The 20,134-nt window shown below is 62.1% G+C and overlaps 1 protein-coding gene across 2 annotated transcripts in view; it reads left to right on the top strand.

Annotated features, from left to right (window-relative positions):
• Window positions 1-6,214: 6,214 nt before the first annotated feature.
• Window positions 6,215-20,134, top strand: part of SBNO2 (strawberry notch homolog 2) — a 44,336-nt gene continuing 30,416 nt past the window's right edge. For both annotated transcript variants that reach the window (XM_060007269.1, XM_069540538.1), the window contains exons 1-2: window positions 6,215-6,319; window positions 18,714-18,905. In XM_060007269.1, coding sequence (XP_059863252.1) covers window positions 18,753-18,905 — 153 coding nt within the window. In that variant the 5' untranslated portion in view covers window positions 6,215-6,319; window positions 18,714-18,752. The remainder of the gene's footprint in view (window positions 6,320-18,713; window positions 18,906-20,134) is intronic.

Raw genomic sequence — 20,134 nt, 5'->3', positions numbered from 1 at the left:
CTACTCTTCTTTGCAGTGCACAGTCTTCTCTTGCTGTGGAGCATAGGCTCTAGGCACCTGGCCTTCAGTAGTTGTGGCACGCGGGCTCAGTAGTTGTGGCTCGTGGGCCCTAGAGTGCAGGCTCAGTAGTTGCAGCACACGGGTTTAGTTGCTCTGTGGCATGTGGGATCTTCCCGGACCAGGGCTCAAACCCGTGTCGCCTGCATTGGCAGGCGGATTCTTAACCACTGCGCCACCAGGAAAGCCCCATGGACATGGGTTTGAGCCCTAGTCCGGGAAGATCCCACGTGCCGTGGAGCAACTAAGCCCCTGCACCGCAACTACTGAGCCTGCACTCTACAGCCCGCGAACCACAACTACTGAGGCTTCGTGCCACAACTACTGAAGCCTGCGTACCTAGAGCCCGTGCTCCGAAACAAGGGAAGCCAGTGCAATGAGAAACCCGCGCACTGCAACGAAGAGTAGCCGCTGCTCGCCCCAACTAGAGGAAAGCCCGCACGCAGCAATGAAGACCCAACACAGCCAGAAATAAATAAATAAAATTTTAAAAATAAATAAAAAATAAAGTGTACAGGACAGTGGCTTTTAGCACATTCACCTTGTACAATCACCATCTCTCTCTAGTTTCAAAATATTGTCATCACCCCCTAAAAACATCGAGTACCCAATAGCACTCCCCCCCACCCGCCTTCCCAGCCCCGAAAACCACGAACCCACTCTCTGTGTCTGTGGATCTGCCTGTTCTGGACGTGTCCCGTCAATGGAATCACACCCTGTGTGTCCTTCTGTGTCTGGCTTCTCTCTCTGAGCATCGTGTTCTCATGGTCCGTCCACGTTGTAGCGAGTGTCGGGGCTTCACCCCTTTTCAGGGCTGAGTGATGGTCCCGTGTGGGGAGGGACACATCATGTGTATCCATTCATCAGCTGAAGTACATTGGGTTTGTTTCCACTTCTTGGCTGTGATGAATCGTGTTGCTGTGAATTTGTTTTTTTAAACAATTTTTACCATAAAGTCCCCAAGCTCATACTGGTTCATGACAAATTCTCACAAAAACCCTCCAAGGGAGGTACCATGATTTTTCCCATTTTATAGGTGGGGAAACCGAAGCATGTAGAGATTAAGTAACCTGCCTGGGGTGACCCAGCCACTGGCAGAGCTGGATTTGAACCCAGGAAGTGTTAACCTCATGGTCTGCTGCTGGACCTCCACTCCATTCTGCTGGTCATTTTTGCAGCCCTGGGGACATGACACGACCATCAGAGAAGGACAAACACCCCAGACCAGCTCCAATAGCCACCCCCAAATTCTCACCCATTGGAACCCAGATTCCTGGCCTCACCCTGCAGATTCTGATGGGGACACCTGACCCAGGGCTGGGGAGTCTGGCTTCTCCCTCAACTTAGGGGATGCAGGAGGGTGGGATTCCACAAAGTTTTACAAATGCCCCCAGTGCCCCTCAGCAGCCTGGCTGCTCACGTGCCACTGGGGCCTGGACGTGAGTCAGCTTGGCCCCGGCTGGTTTGGAATTTCCCCATGGGTCCGGGCAGATCCAAGGTGAAGGTTCAGAAAGTTCCAGCGCAGGTGACATCAGTGTGCAGGGCTGGCTGTGGTCTACACCCGAGAGGACGGGCCGGGGCAAGGAGAGGTTTGGTCCACCTGCTCAAACCCTCCTCTGGCCCTTGTGTTGCAGGGACTTGCCGGGAAAGGCCAGCATAGCCGTGCCCTGTGCTGCAAGGGTGTCCTGTTCCCTTGTGACCCAGGAGCATAACGGGTGTGCCCTGCTCTCTGTTCCATCCCTTGTGCCTGGCCCAGGATGATAAATGTTTAATGGATGAACATGTGGCCTCAAACTTGCGGTCAGCCTCGTCTCTGTGCCCTGCGGCAGCCCACCCACCTCCCTCCCGGGGCCCTCTCCCCTTCCTATGTCCACCCTTGCCCTAGCTGCCTTTCTGCTGGTGCTCTAAATCCTCCTATTTTCCTACTGCCCTGGGGATAAAGCCAAGCCGAGTCCCCCTCTGAAGTGGGGTTGGGGGTGAGAGCACATCCTGAGGGTCCTCACCTCTCTCCAGCTCAAGCCTAGCTCACTGCTGGCCTTTGATAAAAAGAAATTCAAAGTTTGGCTCCTTTGGCTTTGGGACAGCAGCTGCACCTCCTCCAGTCTCCATCTTTCCACCAGATGAGCTTTGGAGAGGTGGCCCCTCTGTGCCGCCCTGTCCAACATATGTGGCAGATGGAGTGACCTCCAGCCCCACCCTGACCATACCATACCATTGCTCCATAACCTTCAATAGCTCCCTAGTGTCCCCAGGATAAAGGCCTCGCCCTAGCTTTCCACGCCCCCCACCATGCCACCTCTCCCTTCCCAGCCTCGCTGCCTGTCCCCCGCCCCCCCCCGGGGGGGGGTTCCTAGTCTGGTGTCACATTTAACCCCTGCTGCCCTTGTGTCCCAGGCTCCATGCAGAGGCAGGAAGCCCTGTTTGGGGCGGATCTCAAACCCGTTAGACAGGTTTGCTGTTCCCTGAAGTGGCTCTGGCTCAGAGGCAGCCCTGCCCAGGCCTGGCAGGATCCCACTCTGGGCTCAGGCCAGGCAGGAGGGAGCCGTAGGGCCCTGGAAATCGCCAGTCGGCGCCACCTGAGGACACCTCCGGGCAAGTGGCAGGTGGGCCGGGTACAGGGAGGGTGTGGTGGCTGGACTGGACAGAATAGGCTCCAGGCTGGAGGGCTAGTGAGAGCCGGAGATAGAGGTGGGGACAGCGACAGAGACAGACAGAAAGACAGAGAGAGAGGCGGCAGAAAAGAAGGAAAGTGACCAGAGACAGAGGCCGGGGAGGGCACAGACGTGGCTTGTGGGACCTTGCTGCCTCTGCCTCAGTTTCCTCTTCCACACCCTGGGGAGGCCTGACTGGGACTTGAGAAGGAGAGAAAAGAGGGGAGTGGGACAAGGGATGGGAAAAGATGGGGAGGAGGGGGAGAGGGGAGGGGTGGGGTAGGTGAGAACCCAACCCGCTGAGCCGGGGGGAAGTGGGTGTGGAAAGGAGAAGTGGTGAGGGACCCAGGCCCTGAGGAACAGGGAGGGAGGAGGTGCTCCGTGGCCCGGGAACGCCGGGGCTTTCCAGAACGTGGAGAAACAGGAAGTAGCTAGTCTCTGCCCCCGCTGGCTGGATGGGCCAGGCAGGGCCCACCTGCCCCGCCTCACCTGCCCGATCCCCCAGGGTTCCTCCTCCCTGGATGGGCCTGGCCCAGGAGTCCTTCCCAGGAGGGAAACAGAGGCTGGCGGGTGGGTGGGGCGGTTTCTCCTAACTGAGGGTTAGCCCAAGAATCTCCTGACTCACAAGGAAGCCCCCAGGGATCTGACCTCTGTCAATCTGAAGTTTTCTGCTCTTTAAAATAATGACCTGCACAGTAAGCTTGCCTGTATGTTGGTGCTAGCATCTCGCCAATTTAGCAGGCGGAAACACCAAGGCTCGGAGAGAGGGAGCTGCTCGCCTGGCCCCCTCCTGGCTTGGCTCATGGGCCCCATTTCTCTCTGTGGTCTCCCCATGTCGGGTCCCTTAATTTCACTGATAAAAACACTGGACTCCCAAACGAGTTAGATGTGAATTTCAGATACATGGAGGCTACTTCTTTAGTATAAGTATATCCCAAATATTGCCTGCGATATACTTGCACTAAAAAGTTATTCTCCGTGTACCTGAAATTCACATTTAAGTGGGTGTCCTGCATTTTATCTGGCGACCCTACTTCCTCGAGCCTGGTCAACGTGCCTGGGGTACAGTTAGGGGGCCCCTGCATGGGGCGGGGGCAGAGGGAGGGCTTGAAGAGGAGGCTTTTTTACCTCAAACAGCGCTTCACCAGACAGACCTGTGGCCTTCTGTGAGCCCTCTTCTCACCGGACGAGGAGCCTTGGGCATTTCTGACTATTGAGTGTTCACTTAGGTGACCAGATCCAGATGTTCACCTAGAAATATTCATAATGGCTTAATACTAGGCACTGTTCATTTAGCTGTCTGAACAGCCTTGGAGATAGATACTATTATCCGTGGGAAACGGAGACACAGAGAGGTTAACTCACTTTTCAGGGGTCACACAGCACCCAGCCCAGAGCCATGCCTCGAGTTCCAGAGCTGCATCCTTTCTGCTCTCCCAGGCCTCCTCTTGCGATTCCCTGGAAATCCCCAAATCTGACTAATTCCCTAGACATCCCCAGACTTGGCTGTTTCCTCCATGCTGAGATGGCTGGACCCACCCCGGCCTGGGCAACCTGCCCCCATTTCAGGCAGAGTTACCCATAGAGACCCTGTGTTTACCCGAGGTGGACGTGGTGGAGGTCGAGTCCACGCTTCCCTGCAGCTTGCTCCCTGACCTGGGCCAGCTGCGAAACACTTCTGTGCCTCACTTTCCCCACCAGCAAAACGTAGGTAATACCGGTCCCGACCCCAGAGGGCCACAGTGGGAACAGGGCCCGCTTCGGGGGCATGTGACTCAGGACCTCGCCCAGGCCTGGCGCTGGGGCGGTGGCGGTGGTGCTCTGCTCAGTTGAATGCTCTGCGGTCTCCAACTTGAAGTTCTTAATACTTTTTGAACAAGGGGTCCTGCGTTTTCACGTTTCACTGGGCCCTGCAAATTGCGTGGCTGGTGCTGTGTAAGTGGAAACAGGAAAATGCCACCAGATACCCTGTAAATCAGTTTATTCACCCTTTCAAAGCTTAAGTGTCTGTTGCTCAATTTGATTTCTTCTCATTAGCTGTAAAAAATAGTTCCAAAGTCAAGGTTATAACCCAATTGCCGAAAACTACACATGCCAAAGTGAAGCTTGCTCTGGATAAATCACTTCTCTCTGGGTCTCAGTTTCCCCATCTCCTCCCTTGTGCTTGTGGGTTTGGGCATAGGGGTCCTTGGCCTGAATTTTTTAGGGCAAACAGATTTTAAACAGACCAGGCCTTTGAACAGCTTATAATTTGCCCTTCTTGGGACTTCCCTGGTGGTCCAGTGGTTAAGGCTTGTGCTTCCAATGCGGCGGGTGCGGGTTTGATCCCTGGTTCGGGAACTAAGATCCCACATGCTGCACAGTGTGGCCAAAATAATAATAATAATAATTTCCTAAGTTTAGCTGCCTGGCAAACTCCTACTTGAACTTCAAAGCCCCAGCTTCAACACCCCCTCAGCCCCTCCTTCCACGATGCCCTAGGCAGATACTGTACTCCTCCCTGGGCTCTAGGCTTGATCTTGCAGATGGAAGTGTCTGGTCCTGGCCCTATTTCCCCTAGCCTGGGGGCTTCCTGAGGGCGGGGTTGAGAACTGAGTCCTCTCTGGGGCCCCGGATTTGTCTCCAGGCACGTAGCAGCATCCATAAGAATTCACTGAATAGATAAGTAAGTGGAGAGGTGATCTCTAAATTCAAGGGGTACAGGAGGCCTCTGGCTGGTGGTGAGGTGGGTCCAGGGATATGGTGGTATCTTCATTCCTGCACATCCTGCTGGGGAGGGGATGGTGCCTCCTGCCCTGGCTCTGCCTGCACCACCAGGCCCACCCCGTGGTGGGCCCAGTGGGCTCTAGTCGCAGGAACACAGCTTGTCTGTGCCAGGGCTGAGTCCCATCCTGTTCCTGGCAGTAAGGCAAATCCCAGCATCATCTGCATTAGGCCCCTAGAAGCCCTAACAGGGAGGGAGCCAGGAGGGGAGCCACCCAGACCCCGTGGCCCTGCCTGAGAGGATCCAGCTTTTTCTCCTGGTGGCCCCTGGGGCTTATCAGACGCCTTGTGTCAGGCTCCCCGTTGGGGTGGAGGGTGGTCCCAGGACTCCTATTCTGGGGTGGAGACAGATTCATGAGCAGACTACTTTCGGTGGGGAGGCAATAAAGGGAGGGGGCATGACTGGGGGACCCAGGGCCCTTTCAGATGGTTTCGAGGCCAAGATCTGGGTTGTCCAAGAGCCCCAATGGCTGACAGGTCAGGGTCGGAGTGCACCAGGGGAGGGCACAGCCGTGCAAAGGCCTGCAGGTGGGGGTGATTCCTCATGCTACAGAGGAGGAAACTGAGGCTCGCGAGGGTAGCCAGTAACAGTCAGGACGGGATTCAAATCCAGGACCCATGTAGTCTGAGCCTCTCCCTAAGGCGGAAGGGCCTCAAGGGGCTCAGGGGCCGTCGCGAGATGGCCCCGCCCAAGACCCCGCCCACCAGAGGCTCCGCCCCACGGCATGACCGGAAGTGCGCGGGGCCCCCAAGATGGCGCCCGAAACCCGGAAGTGAGCGGGGCCGCGGCGAAGCTCGGAGGAACGGAGGCGCCGCGGGCTCCGCGCCCGGCCGGACCCGGGTCCGAGGTGAGGCGCGCCCGGCCCCACCCCCCGGCCCGTCCCCGCCGTCCCCGCCCGGCTGAGCCGCGCTCCCCGGCCTGCGCGGGCCCTGGCACCCCGCGGCCGCCAGCGCCCCGTGCCGGGGGTTCCGGGGTTCCGGGGTTCCGGGGCAGCGGGCGCGGGGAGCGCGGTGGCGTGTCCCCGCCCTCCTGGGCGACCCCCGACAACGTCCTCCGCCGCGATCCTGCGACCGCGTCGTCCGTCGTGAACTCTCTCTAACCGCGTCCTCCTCGGCGACCCTCGACCTTGCGCTGCTCCGTGACCCCCGCCCGACACTCGCCTTGGCGTGAACCCTGAACCCAGGCGACTCCCCAGCCTTTTCCTCTCGCCCTCCTCGGCGATTCCCTGACCCCTCCCGTCTTGGTGATCCCCGGACTTTACTTTGGTGACCCTTGACCCCGCACTTCTCTGTGACTCTCCTGCAGTTGGTGACCCCCTCCTGACTGCTCCTCCGTCATTCCCCGATCCCTCTGTTCTTGTGACTTTCCAGCTCCATTACCTTAGCCCCCCTTTTCTGGGTGACCCCTGACCCCAGGCTGCTTGCAGATTCCTGCCCTTCCTCCTCAGTGTCCCCTCTCCCAGGACCCCTCCTGTCCTGGCTTCTCCACCCTGGGGCTGTTGTTCCCTGTGTTTCCACTGGTGGGATCCTGTGGCCTTGGGATGGGGGCTTTGCTGGTATTAGCTGAGCTGGCAGAGCGTGTTGGGTGGGAGTGTCTCCTGGAGCTGGCACTGGAAACAGCCCCCAAGGATGTGCCGGGGGAGGTGGTGGGCAGAGGGCTGCCGGGGCTTGGAGTGGGTGGAGGAGCAGACTGTGACGGTGGATGGGGACAGTGAGGCCCCCTCCCAGCACCCCAGCACTGGCCGGGAGAGGCCGGGGTGGGGGAGCAGAGGCGTGGACAGCCAGGCAGGAGTGTCTCATAGCATCGTGTTGTTAACGTCCTGGAAAAGGAAAAAGAACCGAGCGTGTGAAGTGTGTCTGCCCCCCCTCGGCTTCTGCTTCCTGGAATGCGCCTTGGTCCCGCCTGCCCTGGACATCCTTTCTGCCTGTCCACTGCCTGGCCCGGCCAGGTTTGTTGCCATCTGTTTGCACGAGGGGTGGGCCTGGATGTGGCCTGGGATGGAGCTGCTGGCAGTCGCGGGGTGGGGGTGGGGGGGTGCGAGTGAGTGTTCCACGTGTGGCGAGGGGGCTGGTGTCGGACGGACTTTAGGTGGGAACCTGCCTACCTGCTGCCGGGCCAGGTGATCCAGCCCCGAGCCCACCATGGTGGGTCTGTCCCGGTACGAAAGGTTCGAGGGATCTGGGGCTGGTCCCCAGGGGCTGGAGAGCCCGGAGGGAAGAAAGGCCACCTGTCAGAGGCGTGAGACTCCAGACAAGTCAGTGGATGTGAGGCCCGCCCTTCCTCCAGGCTGGGCGGCCAGGGCTGGACCTGACCCTGTGTTTCCGGTCCCTGCCCTGGGCTCTTCGTGCTTGGCTGTGTGGGGAGCTCTGCCCTCAGGGACCCTTGTGAACAGAGGAGAAGCTGCGGGCTCCTGTCCTTGGGGCTGAGACCTGGGGCTCTTGGGCAGTCTGGAGAAGCCACCGCCAGCCCAGCTGCACCTTTTCTTCCAAGCACCCTGGATTTTCCCAGGGGAGTCCCCACAGATGGGTAATGGATGTTTAGGGCTGTCTGCTTGGACCCTGGGTGGGTGGTCTGGGGAAGGGTGGTCCTGGGACACCCCAGGGCCGGGGAGATTCAGGCAGGCGCCTGACAGACCCTGGGGAGCCTGGCGAGTGTGAGACACTGTCCCCAGGGACAGCCAATGGGGACCCAGGGGAAGGCTCTCTGGGATTTTGGAGGGCTGGAGGGCCCTTTGTTTAACTCTGTGAGATGTCTACTCACACCTGCCTGGAGCGGACCCACCCTGTGTGTGTGTGTGTGTGTGTGTGTGTGTGTGAGCGCACGTGCACGCACACACTGGGGAGGTGTTTACACTTTGGCGGCAGGATGGTGGGCCCCGGGGCCCAGATGAGGGGCCTGATTTCCAGGGGAGCCTCACGGCACAGCACAGAAGAGGCAGTTGGCTTTGAAGTCCAGGTGGGGTGGGCCTCAGGTGTGCAGCCCAGGGCCAGTGCTCTCCGGCTGCCTGACCACCTTGACCTGGGTGGGGTGGGGGAACGGAGCTGGCCCCCACTGGGAACATGACCAGCCCAGCTGGCCCAGCTTGGTTCTAGCAAAGTCTCAGACACCCCTCCAGCAGGGGCTGGGCCGGAAACGCTGACCCAGCACAGGGCTCTGGCCACGTGAACAGCTGGGCTGGGAATAAAGAGGCAACTGTGCCCAGTCTCCAGAGGCCGCCTCCCTCCCAGGACAGCCTCCACCCTTGAGACTTTTACAGAGGCTGCTGGGGGCGGGGATCTGCTTGTTCTCCGTGCAGGGGGGTCTTGTCATCAAAAAGAGGCATCTGGAGGCTGACACAGAGTGGGGAGACAGGCCCCCGGGGTGTCAGCACAGTTCCAGGGGGTGTGTGTGTGTCTGTGCGCGTGTGCGAGTGCATGTGTGCAGATTCGTGTGCAGCAGTGCACATACATGCCAGAGTGTGCACGCGTCACGTGTGAGTGCCACGTGCACACGTGTGCATGCGTGTTGCACGTGTGCATGCGTGCGTGTGTGTGTGCGTGTGTGTGTGTGTGTCTTGAGTATGTGCAATCCGTCAGTGGGCAGGCTTGGAGCATCTCCAGCCACTTTTACACAGCCAAGGGCCGTGTGTTCAGATGCGGGGAGGGCTGGTTACGGAAGGCTGCCTGGAGTAGCCGAGAGCGAGGTCACTCAGGCCCGGTCCAGGCCTGGCCAGCCCTGCTCACCCACCATCTCCCCATCTGCCCAGCTTGGGTGCGGCCTGGTGTCCGTGGGCCCCCTCTCCCCTGAGTGGAACCCCAGTCCCCATCCCTTGGAACTACCCTCTCCTCTGCTGCTGGCAGGTCAGTCCCACATGGGTGACCTGAGCTGGGCTGGGGAGGACAGCAAACTTCCTTCATCTTCCTGCCATGGTGACAGCCACCAGCTTCCTCACTGGGAGGTGGGGCCGCCCTGCCCTCAGGCAGGTGACTCAGGTGAGGGCGATTTCTGAGGCTCTGGGCTTGCCAGCCCCCTGGGGTGGGGGGCAGAACTAAGGACTGTCGTCTCTGTACAGCGACAGGGACTGACTTTGAGAACAAGATGCTCAGTGAGAGAAGCCACACACGGAAGGACACACAGTGTGTGATTCCATTGGTGGGAAACATCCAATCCAGAGAGACAGGGTTAGTGGTTGTCAGGGGCTGGGGAGGGGGTGGGGGTGACCGCTGATGGGAGTGAGGTTTCTTTTTGGGGTGACGGAATGTTCTGAAACTAGATGGAGGTGGTGGTTGCAGAAGTCTGGATGTACTAAAGGCCACTGAATTGTTCACTTTAAATTGGTGAAGGTATGGCGTATGAATCGCGTCTCCATAAAACAAAGAAGTGTTAAAAAAAAAGAGAGAGAGCAGGGCCTGACCGAGCCTTCAGATGCCCAGTGCGCGGCCTGGGGCGAGCGGGCGCCAGCCGGCCCAGCGCGTGGAGGTCTGTCTTCTCCCAGCCCCACAAGGAGGGCAGGGGAGGTGCCATCTGCCCATCTTATGGTGGGTGAACGAGGCTCCCCTGGGAGCCCCCAAGCCCCAGCTCTGCCCTGACTGCCACCGGCAGGAAGCGGTCTTGAGGGGACGTGGGCTCTGGTGTCTGGGCCTTGGTGCCTGGGCCTTGGTGCCTGGGCTGTGGTGGGAGGCCTGGGAGCCCCTCCCTGAAGCCCGGCCCTGTAGGAGGTGGCAGGCCCTCCTGTAGGTTCCCCTGATTGGCAAGGACACCCCCCCCCCCCCCCCCGCCTCGGCGCTCCCCCCGTGCAGCCCACGGGGCAGAAAGGGTGTCCCCCGCACGGCAGGCAGGGACACCGCCAGGGAAGGCATTGAACTTGGCCCCGCTGTGTGCCGGGGGCAGGGGGGGGCGGGAGTGGGGGCAGCGGTCACCCCGCGCCTCCCTGGGTCCTCAGGCACCCGCTCCCTCCAGGCAGCGACCGCCCCGCCTTCCCCGCTGGCGCCTTCCCCCGCTGGCCTCGCCCCCGGGCTGCGCCCTCTCTCTGCGGGCAGGTACCTCCCTCCGGGTTGGCCTCCGTCCCCATTGCAGCCAGTCCCCAAGTGAAACCGAAAGAGGTCTCGCCGGCCTCGCTGCCAGGTCCGCAGCTGGCGCGGGAGCCGGGCCACATTCCGGAAGGCCGGCGCCTGGCATTTCCCGGGAGCCGGGGTGGGAGTTGCAGCCCCTGGGTCAGAGGCTGACACAGGAAGCGGGATGGAGGAGGACGGGAGGAGGGAGCGGCCTGGGGCTGCTGGCGCAGTGAGCCTGTATGGCTATGACTCATCGCCGGATGGAGATGGGGTGAGAATCCTGCGTGGAGTTGGCCGGGAGGCGCCAGGAGCGGGTGTCCCCCAGCACCTGAGGTACGGTGAGGAGAGGCTGGCGCAGGAGCTGGGACAGTGGTGGGGGCAGGGCGAGCCTGAGGGATTGGCCCCTCAGCCCTCAGCCCTCACCTCTCGCGGACCGGACAAGGGACCGGACGACGCAGCCCTGTGGCATTGGGGGGCTCGGAGCTCGGCAGGGGCCGCCAGCAGAGCCGCTCAGAGTGTCTGCAAAGCTCTGCGTGGCCTGCACGGCTTGGGGGCGGGGCTCGGCCCTGGAAGCTTCACAGTGGGGGCGTGAGACCCTCCCCACCACCCACTCCTTGGCCGGCCATGGTGCCACAGGGTGTGGGGGCCCTCCTGGTGTTGCCTGGGGTATGTCTGCGGGCCGGGGCATTTGGGGGCAGTTCCGTGAGATTCAGGCCCTCCAGAGGCCCAGCCACTGTCCTGGGCGCCGGGCTCAGGGTAAGTGAGCCTGCAGGTGGGCGTCGGGTGGCGCTCAGGAGGACCCTGGGTTGGGGGGGAGCTGGGTTGTAACTGGAGAGTCTGGCAGCTCTGCCCCCAGCACCGTGGGCACCAGGAGGAAGGCACCCCATGCTGGGACTGCACCCCAAAATCCAGACCTGCCACTCCCCTTGCAAAACCAGCCTATCTGGAAGCCCCGGGCCGCATCCCTGCGCAGAGGAGGCCCCGCAGCCCCTTTGTGGCCCTGAGGAGGTTCCCTGGCGGCGTCACCACCTCCAACACCTGTGGGGTGGTACTATGCACAGGGTCAGGCCAGTCCCAACCAGGCTGCCTGTCCACTCGTGGGCTGTGTCCTAGCTGGGTTCAGGAGTCTGCTCAGTAACGGCCCCAGAGATGCCCCCGTCCTGGCCCCGGGACCTGCAGACGTGTCACCCCACACACAAAGGCACTTTGCTGGTGGGGTTAAATTAGGGGCCCTGAGATGGGGAGGACCCTGGATTCCCCGGGGGGCCCAGTGTCATCACACAGTCCTTATAAGCAGAGGACTTTCTCCATGGAGGCTGAAGGGGACTGAGTCGGAGCTCAAGGGGCCTCCATATGCTGCTGCTGAAGCTGGGCCGCAGCCCCACCTTGCCGACAGGATCAGCACCAAGCCGGGCCTCCGGAGACCCAGAGGCGAGGGCCAGCGAGCTCGCCTGGGCTTCTGACCTGCAGGCCTGGGAGAGGGCCTGAGTTTGTGGTCCTTCATCTCGACAGGAGAAGGGGACGTAGGCTCCATCTGCTGTGATTTGGGGGCGGGTGCCCTTTGGCTTGGGCAAAGGTCTCTTAGGATGTTCTTGGGACCAGGCTGGACCTAAGGAGCCCAAGGAGGGTACTGACAGGTCTGACCACTCGCCTGGGACTAGTGCGACTTGGCTGTGGGCAGCACCAGCCACTGTCTCGCTCCGGACTCTCTGAGGAGCTGGGTGGAGAGACCTGGCATGCCAGCGGGCCTGAGACACTCCTGTCATCAAGCAGCAAGCGACAGGAGGGACAAACCCTTCTCCCCACAGAGCTTGGACAGACTGGGGCACGTCAGTGTCAAAGGACTAGGAAGTTGGGCCTGCTGAGATTTGGCTTTAACATCCACTCAGGGGAAGAAGACCTGGGGGTCAGAGGAGACCACAAGCTCAGTGTGTCTAAAGCCTTTTATTTTAATTATTTTTTATTTTTGGCTGTGTTGGGTCTTCCGTTGCTGTGTGCGGGCTTTCTCTAGTTGCGGCGAGTGGGGGCTACTCTTTGTTGCGGTGCGCGGGCTTCTCGTCGCAGTGGCTTCTCTTGCGGAGCACGGGCTCTAGGCGTGCGGGCTTCAGTAATTGTGGCTCGCGGTCTCTAGAGCACAGGCTCAGTAGTTGTGGCTCATGGGCTTAGCTGCTCCGTGGCATGTGGTATCTTCCCAGACCAGGGATCGAACCCATGTTCCCTGCATTGGCAGGTGGATTCCCAACCACTGTGCCACCAGGGAAGTCCTTCTAAAGCCTTTGTTTTTTTTTTTTTTTTTGCGGTATGCGGGCCTCTCACTGTTGTGGCCTCTCCCGTCACGGAGCACAGGCTCCGGACGCGCAGGCTCAGCGGCCATGGCTCATGGGCCCAGCCGCTCCGTGGCATGTGGGATCTTCCCGGACCGGGGCACGAACCTGTGTCCCCTGCATCCCAACCACTGCGCCACCAGGGAAGCCCCCTCTAAAGCCTTTTAAAGACCACGAGTAATCATAGGCCCTGAGCACGCTCTTCCCAGTGGAGGAAGCCCGCGTGAAGATGCCCTGCCGCTGTGGGCAGCCGCTCCACACATGTCCACGTGGACGTAGGTTGGAAGGTCCGCCACCAGCAACGGTGGGCCAGTAGGCACCACAGCGGGAGCTTCATCCTGTGGGCTCTCCCCTGGTAAGGCTGGACCACACCTGGGAGTGGGGACCAGGGGTCGGGGCCCCAAGACCCAGGCACAGTGTCCCCAGCTGTGACTAAGGAAGCTCCCGGTCTTCGACCCCATTCCCCACTTGGCCCTCGGGTGGATACAAAGGGCTACGTGCCTCCAAGCTGTGCCGTGAGGGCTGGCGGGGGCGCTGACTGTCCTTCTGAGGGCTGTAAGGCAACGACAGGCCCTTATGGATGCGGGGCGGCCGCTCTGGGTGTGTGAGTTGCTTTGTGAAGCACCCGCCCTGCCGTGGGCCATCAGAGCACCCCAGGCCGGCTCTTCTGTGCCCACACGCGGATGGGTCTGTGGGCGCGGACACAGCCAGTGCAGGTGAGCCTGGGTTGGTGCCTCTGGGACTCAGCCTGAGGGTCTCCTTTTCTGCATAAACATTCAGCAAATACCGTTCTGTCGGTTCTGCATCCCAGGGTGCAGTTTCTCCTAATGGCTGGCCTTGCCCTCCTGGCCTCTGGTCTGTCCGAGACGCGTGGGGGGAGCCCTGACACCCGCCACCTGCTTTTCTGGCCGGGGCCTATCCTCAGGCATGTGCCTGCCCCCGTGGTGGCTCCTGGGGTAGCGGCACCGTCCCTGGGTTGGTGTCCGGGGTCACCGTGCGTGTGCCCTGTGGCCGGCGCCCATGTGGTCTGGCTCTGCTGTGGTTGCCCTCCCCCCAGGGCCTCCTGCGTGCGGCCTGGTGTTGACTGTACCAGGCCGGGACCGAGGCTCTGATGCTGTGGCACCATGATGGGGGTGGGGGCCGGCGGGGGGTGGTCTGTGTCCCAGTAGGCCGGGAGGTTTTGCAAGAGACTGCCTGTCACTTCAGCCACCTGCTGGCAGTGAAGTGTGGGCGCTGGGGAGCCTGCAGGTCCTCCCCCCACTGGCAGCAGAACTGGAAGTTGGACCCCTGGCCTTCTCCGCGGGCCCACCTCGTCCTCCTTGTTCCAGACCATGGGGCTCCCCGTCCCGCCCGTTGGGCGTGTGCTCAGTGGCTGGGCCCTTCCCACCGCTGGCATCCCAGGGCTGCTGTGTTCCACAGGCCTCCTGGGAACCCGTGGAGGTCCTGGGTCGCACGCTTGGTGCCAGCCTCGCCCTGGTCAGCAGTGCGCCCAGCCCTGGGTGGCAGGAATTAGAGCCCAGTGTCAGGGTGGCTCCTTGGCTCTGCTGAATGAAGCGGCCGAAGGAAGCCCCCCCCGTCCTGTCCGAGTGTCCGGGGGTGGCCGTAACAGCTGACTGCACACTTGGCTTAAACCAGAGATTTATCCTCTCCTGGCTCTGGAGGCCAGCCATCTGAGATCAAGGTGTAGCAGGGCTGTGCTCCCTCCAGAGGCTGGGGTGGGGGGCGGCTGGGGGGTGGGGATCCTTCCCGCCTCTTCCAGCTCCTGGGGCTCCAGGTATCCTAGGCCTGTGGCTGCATCACCCCAGCCTCTGCCTCTGTCTTCCTGTGGCTTCTCCCTGTGTCTCTGTGTCCAAATTTCCCTCTTATAAAGGCACAGTCTTTGTGTTAGGACCACCCTGCTGCAGTACGACCCCATCTTAACTGATTTCATCTGTGAAGACCCTATTTCTAAATGAGGGCCTATTCCCAGGTTCCTGGTGGACATGAACTTGGGGGACACCAGTCTCTCCAGCACACCTCCTCTGTCCCACCACCTCCCTCCTGCACACTGGGTTCTGTCCACCAAATCCCCATACCCCCATCGCTCACCAGCTGACCCTGTGTCCCCATGCGTCCCACCCGAGTACCGGGCCTGGTCAGTTGGTGGGGAGGCCCCTGAGGCTTCCCTCCCTTTCCGGCCTGTCCATGGAGGTGACTGTCCAGTGGCACGTGCCCTCCTGGGGGTCCTGACACAGCCGAGCGGTGCCAGCCAGCCCAGGTGGGACCTCAGAGCGTGGCCGGTGCCCGCAGGACAGGGCCCCATCCCCTTGCCCGAGCATCCCTGTCCCTCCATCCCTCCGACTTCAGCACGGAGCCTCTCCGGGCGCCCCCACTGGGGACTGACCCCAGGCTGGCTCTGATCAGCAGGGCGAGGAGGGAGCTCCCCACTCCGGCCCTCCCCCAGATACCCCGTTCAGCCCAGTCGGGGCCTGGCCAGGCCTCCCGATTCCACCAGGGCCTCTGTCCCCACGCGCCCCCAACTCTTCCCCCCGTCCCAGGATCCCAGGGCTGTTGCTCAGACCCCAGTGGAGGGGTGACCAGAGGGCTGCTGTCCTGTGGCCTGGAGGAGGCCGGCAGGTCCCTGATGCCTGGAGACGCAGTTCCTGGGGGGCCGGATAACAAGTGGCCAGCGGGGCCAGGCACCACCCGGCGGGGGTCCAGGCGGCCGGTTCTGAGGGTGCTTGGGGGGCTGAGCCAGTAGCACGCATCGTGGGTGAGATCCAGCGGCCTGCCCTGGGGACACCGGCCCCGCGGTGAGGTCTGGCCAGGGTGATGGGGTGAAGTGGGCTCAGGCAAGAGGCAGGGGTGGCCGCGGTCACCTGCCAGCTGGGCGCATCCTAGGGGTCCGGCTGTCCCAGATCTCGCCTCTTCCCACATCCCGCGCCCCCCCCCCCCCATCGTCTGGTCTGGGACACCAATTCTTTGATCTTTCTCTTTTACAATGACTCATTCGAAACCTGATCTCAAAAGGAAATCCTGCAACTCAAAGCTGGGTGAAGCGTGGGCCCTTCCCTGAGAGCACCTTGTGGGCACCCACGTGGCACGTGTCATGGGGCTCACGTCTAAAAATACACTCTGACCCGGCCTCCTTCAGCCCCAAGGCCCTGCCTGGTGGGGTCGATCCTAGGCGGCTGGAAGCCCCCCAGGGACGTGGTGAAGTCACCCTCTGCAGCTCTGGGGCTGGCGACAGGGTCTTGAGCCCGGGCCGGGGCGGGGCTGGTGGGGCTGCTTAGCAGAGGTCAGAAAGTGAGGGGATGGGTGGGGGGACTGTGTTTGGGGGCTGCCCCAGTGCCAGCACTGGTGGGACGGGGGAGCAGGAAGCCAAGACTGTGGAGGTGGGGGCGGGGAGATGACCTTGGGCCTGGGCATCGAAGGACAGGGACACCATAGGGGTGGCCCTGGGGGCATGGGGATGGCGGTGGGCACAGTGTCGACCCCTCCCCAGCCCCCGACAACTGCTCTCTGTCTGTGGATCTGCCTGTTCTGGACGTTTCCCATCAGTGGAATCACACCCTGTGGGTCCTTCTGTGTCTGGCTTCTCTCACTGAGCATCACGTTCTCAGGGTCCGTCCACGTGGTAGCGAGTGTCAGGGCTTCACCCCGTTGCGTGGCTGTGTGATGCCCCCGTGTGTGGAGGGACCACGTGGTGTTTATCCATCATCTGCTGGTGGGTACTTGGGCTGTGTCCACGTTTTGGCTGCCACGGTGACCGTTTAACCGTGTGAGGAGCTGCCGACCCCCAGGTGGCACCACGTTCACTCCCACCCACCGCGTCCCCCCTGCCCCATCCCGGATAATGGTGCCCTGCAGACGCCTTGACTCGCAGGCACATCGCTCCCCTCCCCACACCCCCCTCCGGGTCCTGGTCTGAACCCCCGCTTGGCGGGGTCCCCAAGGCATGCCCCCTGCCCCGTGTCTTTGAGAGGACAGGATGTACAGGCTCCGTTACAGGAACTCCCACCCAGTCATGGAGCCCTCGCTGCGGGGACAGACCTCTTGCTGGGGGAACGTGATGCCCTGGATGGCAGGTGACGGCGTGGGGCCTGAGCCTGCTGGGGCTGCTACTCAGAACGGGGGCCATGGGGGCGCGCAAGCCTGGCCTGCAGCCGGGGGGTTCCTCGGGCGCAGCGCACCCTGGGGACGGCCTGGGGTCCCCCTCCCATGCTTTTTGGCCGTGGGCTCTGGATGGTGCTTCCCAAGAAAGCAGCCCCGCCCTCCGTGGCTGCAGAGCCTGGAAGTGCCCGCGAGTGGGACGGGGTCGGTGGTGCTCGGGGTGTGGCTGCCGAGAGAGGGACGCTGTGGCAGCAGGGGTGTCAGTGGGGTTAGTGGGGGTCTCAGGCAGAGACACATGCCCTGCACTTGCTGCAGACAAGTGACCCAAGGGACACAGCGAGCCAGCCCGCCTTCCATCCCGGAGGGATCCGCTGAGGGGTCCCATGAATCGAGGAGCTTCCCGGGGCCTCCGCGGAGGCAGCGGTCACTGGAGTGGCTTGGGATCGCGGAGGCTCTGGGCTCCACTGCGCGCCAGGTGAGCCTTGTGCTCATACCCGAGCAGCCCATCCTCCCGATGACCAAACCGAAGCTCAGAGGAGCTCAGGCGCCCCGAGTTGTGGGAGGTTCTCCGACCCTTAGACGCGGAGCTGGGCTTTGACCGTCCTCCTGACCGAGACCGTGGGTCCCAGAGCAGCCTCGCATTCCTCCTCCTCCCGGCGGGTCTGGCCTGCAGGAGGCTGGGGGCCGTGGCACTGGCGGCCGGCCAGCAGCTGGAGCCCAAGGCCTGAGCAGAGCGGGGCGGCCCGGCCTCCACTCCCTTCCTGAAGGGCTGGACGCAGCTGTGGGCTGTGGCCCGGCCCCCGGGCCCCTTTCCTTCTGGGTCGCAGGGTGAGGCGCGCACGGGCCGCCCAGCCGGTGCAGGCGGCCCTCCCCGCCCCCACGGGATTGCACAAGCTGCCCGTGTGCAGCAGTGATTACTGGAAGTCCCGAGGATTTCTTCACTCTGGGCTTGGCCGGGAGTGCCAGCCGCCTCCCCTTCCTGCCTCCCCGGGTGATTAACGTCCTGGGGCTGCTTCCCAAGGTGTGCTCCGCCAGCCTGGGGTCCCTGCTATCGGAGGCGGGCGATGGGGCCTGGGGACTGGGGTCCCAGGCCACAGGCGGGTGCGAATCGGGGGGATCGCGTGGGGCTAGGTTGGCCCCTGCAGCTTTTCCCGGCTGGGTGTCTGCCCTCCTTCTCAGTGGGGACCCTGTGTGACGTTAGCCCCATCTGGGTCTGGGAGCTCTTCCCCACTCAGCTTGGCCCCAACCACCCAGAGACCCTCGGCAAGCCTGACCTGGTTGCAGAGGTGTGGGGCTTCCCAGCCCCGGTGGGCCCCCCAGCTCAGAGCTGCTGGCTGGTCGGGCTTCCTCTCTGCCAGACATGCTAGGTACAGAGAGCCAGGGGTGCGCCCCCCCGCGGCTCATGCTGGGCTCGCTGGGCTCCCAGGGCTCGAGGCCCACTTTGTGGGTGGAGGGAGCAGCCCCCGGCCAGCATTATTCAGGGGCCTGAGAACGAGGGTGGGAGAGCGGTGGGGCCTGGCCACCCGGAAGGGGTTGCCCTCACCCTGGCGGTCCCAGCCCGGGTCCCCAGGAGGGGGTGGCCGGACAGCAGGAGGGCCACCCCGGCAGCACTGCGATGCTGGGAGCATCAGCTTGCCCCCTGCGTGGATGGGGCAGTCAGAGGGGCTGGGGGGACATCTACGGGGTCCCCTGGGGGTCCCGCCACCCCCTAGCCTGCTGACCCTGTCCCTGGAGGGCGCCCTCCCCTGTCGGGATCAGAGGGCAACCTCAGGACATGCGTGTCTTTCCCCAGGTCATGATGCCACCACCACGGAGCAAGAAGCCCAGATAGATGCCCCTGCGGCCCGGCGTGTGGAGCCCCCCGATGCTGGCAGTGGGGCCCACCATGGATGGGGAGTTCCCTCCGCACGAGCCTCCACCAGCCGGCAGCGTCCTGTACAGCCCGCCGCCCCTGCAGACCCCACTGTGCGGGCCCAGCGTCCAGGTGAGCCCCAGCCCTCAGGGTCTCCTCCCGGCCCCTCGGCGCTTCTCTGGTGCCTCAAGCCCATATCCCAGCCCCCAGGTTTGCAGGCAGGACCCTCCAGGGGCTCCCGTCACCCCCAAGTCCCTCACGTGTTAGCCGTGAGGTTTCTCCTGCCAAGGCCTCGGCTGGCCCTCGGGACGCTCGGCCCAGGCGGCTGCCCTCACCTGCGGGACGTCGAGGGCTTGGACCACTGTGGCAGGTCACACTCGTCTGCTCTGCTTCATCACTTCTTTCTTCTTACTTTATGAGACTTTATTTCTTAAGCAGTTCTAGGTTTACAGGAAAATGGCACAGCAAGTTCCCGTACACCTCTCCCCCCCACTTCCCCACTGTTAACCTTCTCACACTCGTGGGTGTGCTGTGTTCCAACCTGGGAGCCGGTGCTGACCCAGCATCGTTACCTGAGGGCCACGGTGACGTTCGGTTCACTCTTGGTGTTGGATGTTCTGTGGGTTTTGACAGATGGCAAGATGACCCGCATCCACCATTACGGCGTCACACAGCGTAGTTTCACTGCCCTAAAACCCCTCTGGTCCCCACCTGTCCATCCCTCCTCCCCCCAGCCCCCGCATTGCTGATCCTTCCCCTGGCTCCAGAGACCTGCCTTTTCCAGAATGTCCCAGAGTTGGAATCACAGTGTGTAGCCTTTTCAGATCTGCTTCTTCCGCTTAGCGATGTGTATTTAAGGTTCCTCTGAGACTTTTCCTGGCTTCACAGCCCATTTCTTTTTAGCACTAAACAACTTTGCATCGTCCGCATGTCCCATGGTTGCTTCCACCCACTGAGGGACATCTCGCTTGCTTCCGAGCTCTGATGACTGCAATAAAAGTACCACGAGTGGTAAAACGACCCTAGGGGCCAGGCCTCCTCATATCACAAAAGGTACAACAGGCCTCGTGAAGAGAAGTGTCCAGAGTCCTCCAGCGAGTCAGGCCTAGAGCCAAACAGGGGCTCTTTCCCTGCAGAAAAGAAAAGAAGCCGAGTTTCTCTGTGTGGAGACTCGAGCTGCCGGGTGGGGAGACCAGATGGGGTACAGGCACCAGGGGGCCGCGTGGGCTGCGGCAGTGATGCGCACACCTGCGTGGGGAGAGAGAGCAAGGATCCAGCTTGGGGTTGGGAGAAGCCGGGCCCTGGGCCTCGGGACCCAAGTGGAGCTCCAGGTTGAGGGTCCAGAGCTGTCATGAGGCATC

The sequence above is a fragment of the Delphinus delphis genome, chromosome 3 (genome assembly GCF_949987515.2).
Source record: "Delphinus delphis chromosome 3, mDelDel1.2, whole genome shotgun sequence".
Taxonomy (NCBI): domain Eukaryota; kingdom Metazoa; phylum Chordata; class Mammalia; order Artiodactyla; family Delphinidae; genus Delphinus; species Delphinus delphis.
Note: the sequence above shows the minus strand (reverse complement) of the source record. Positions and strands in the feature narration are given on the sequence as shown.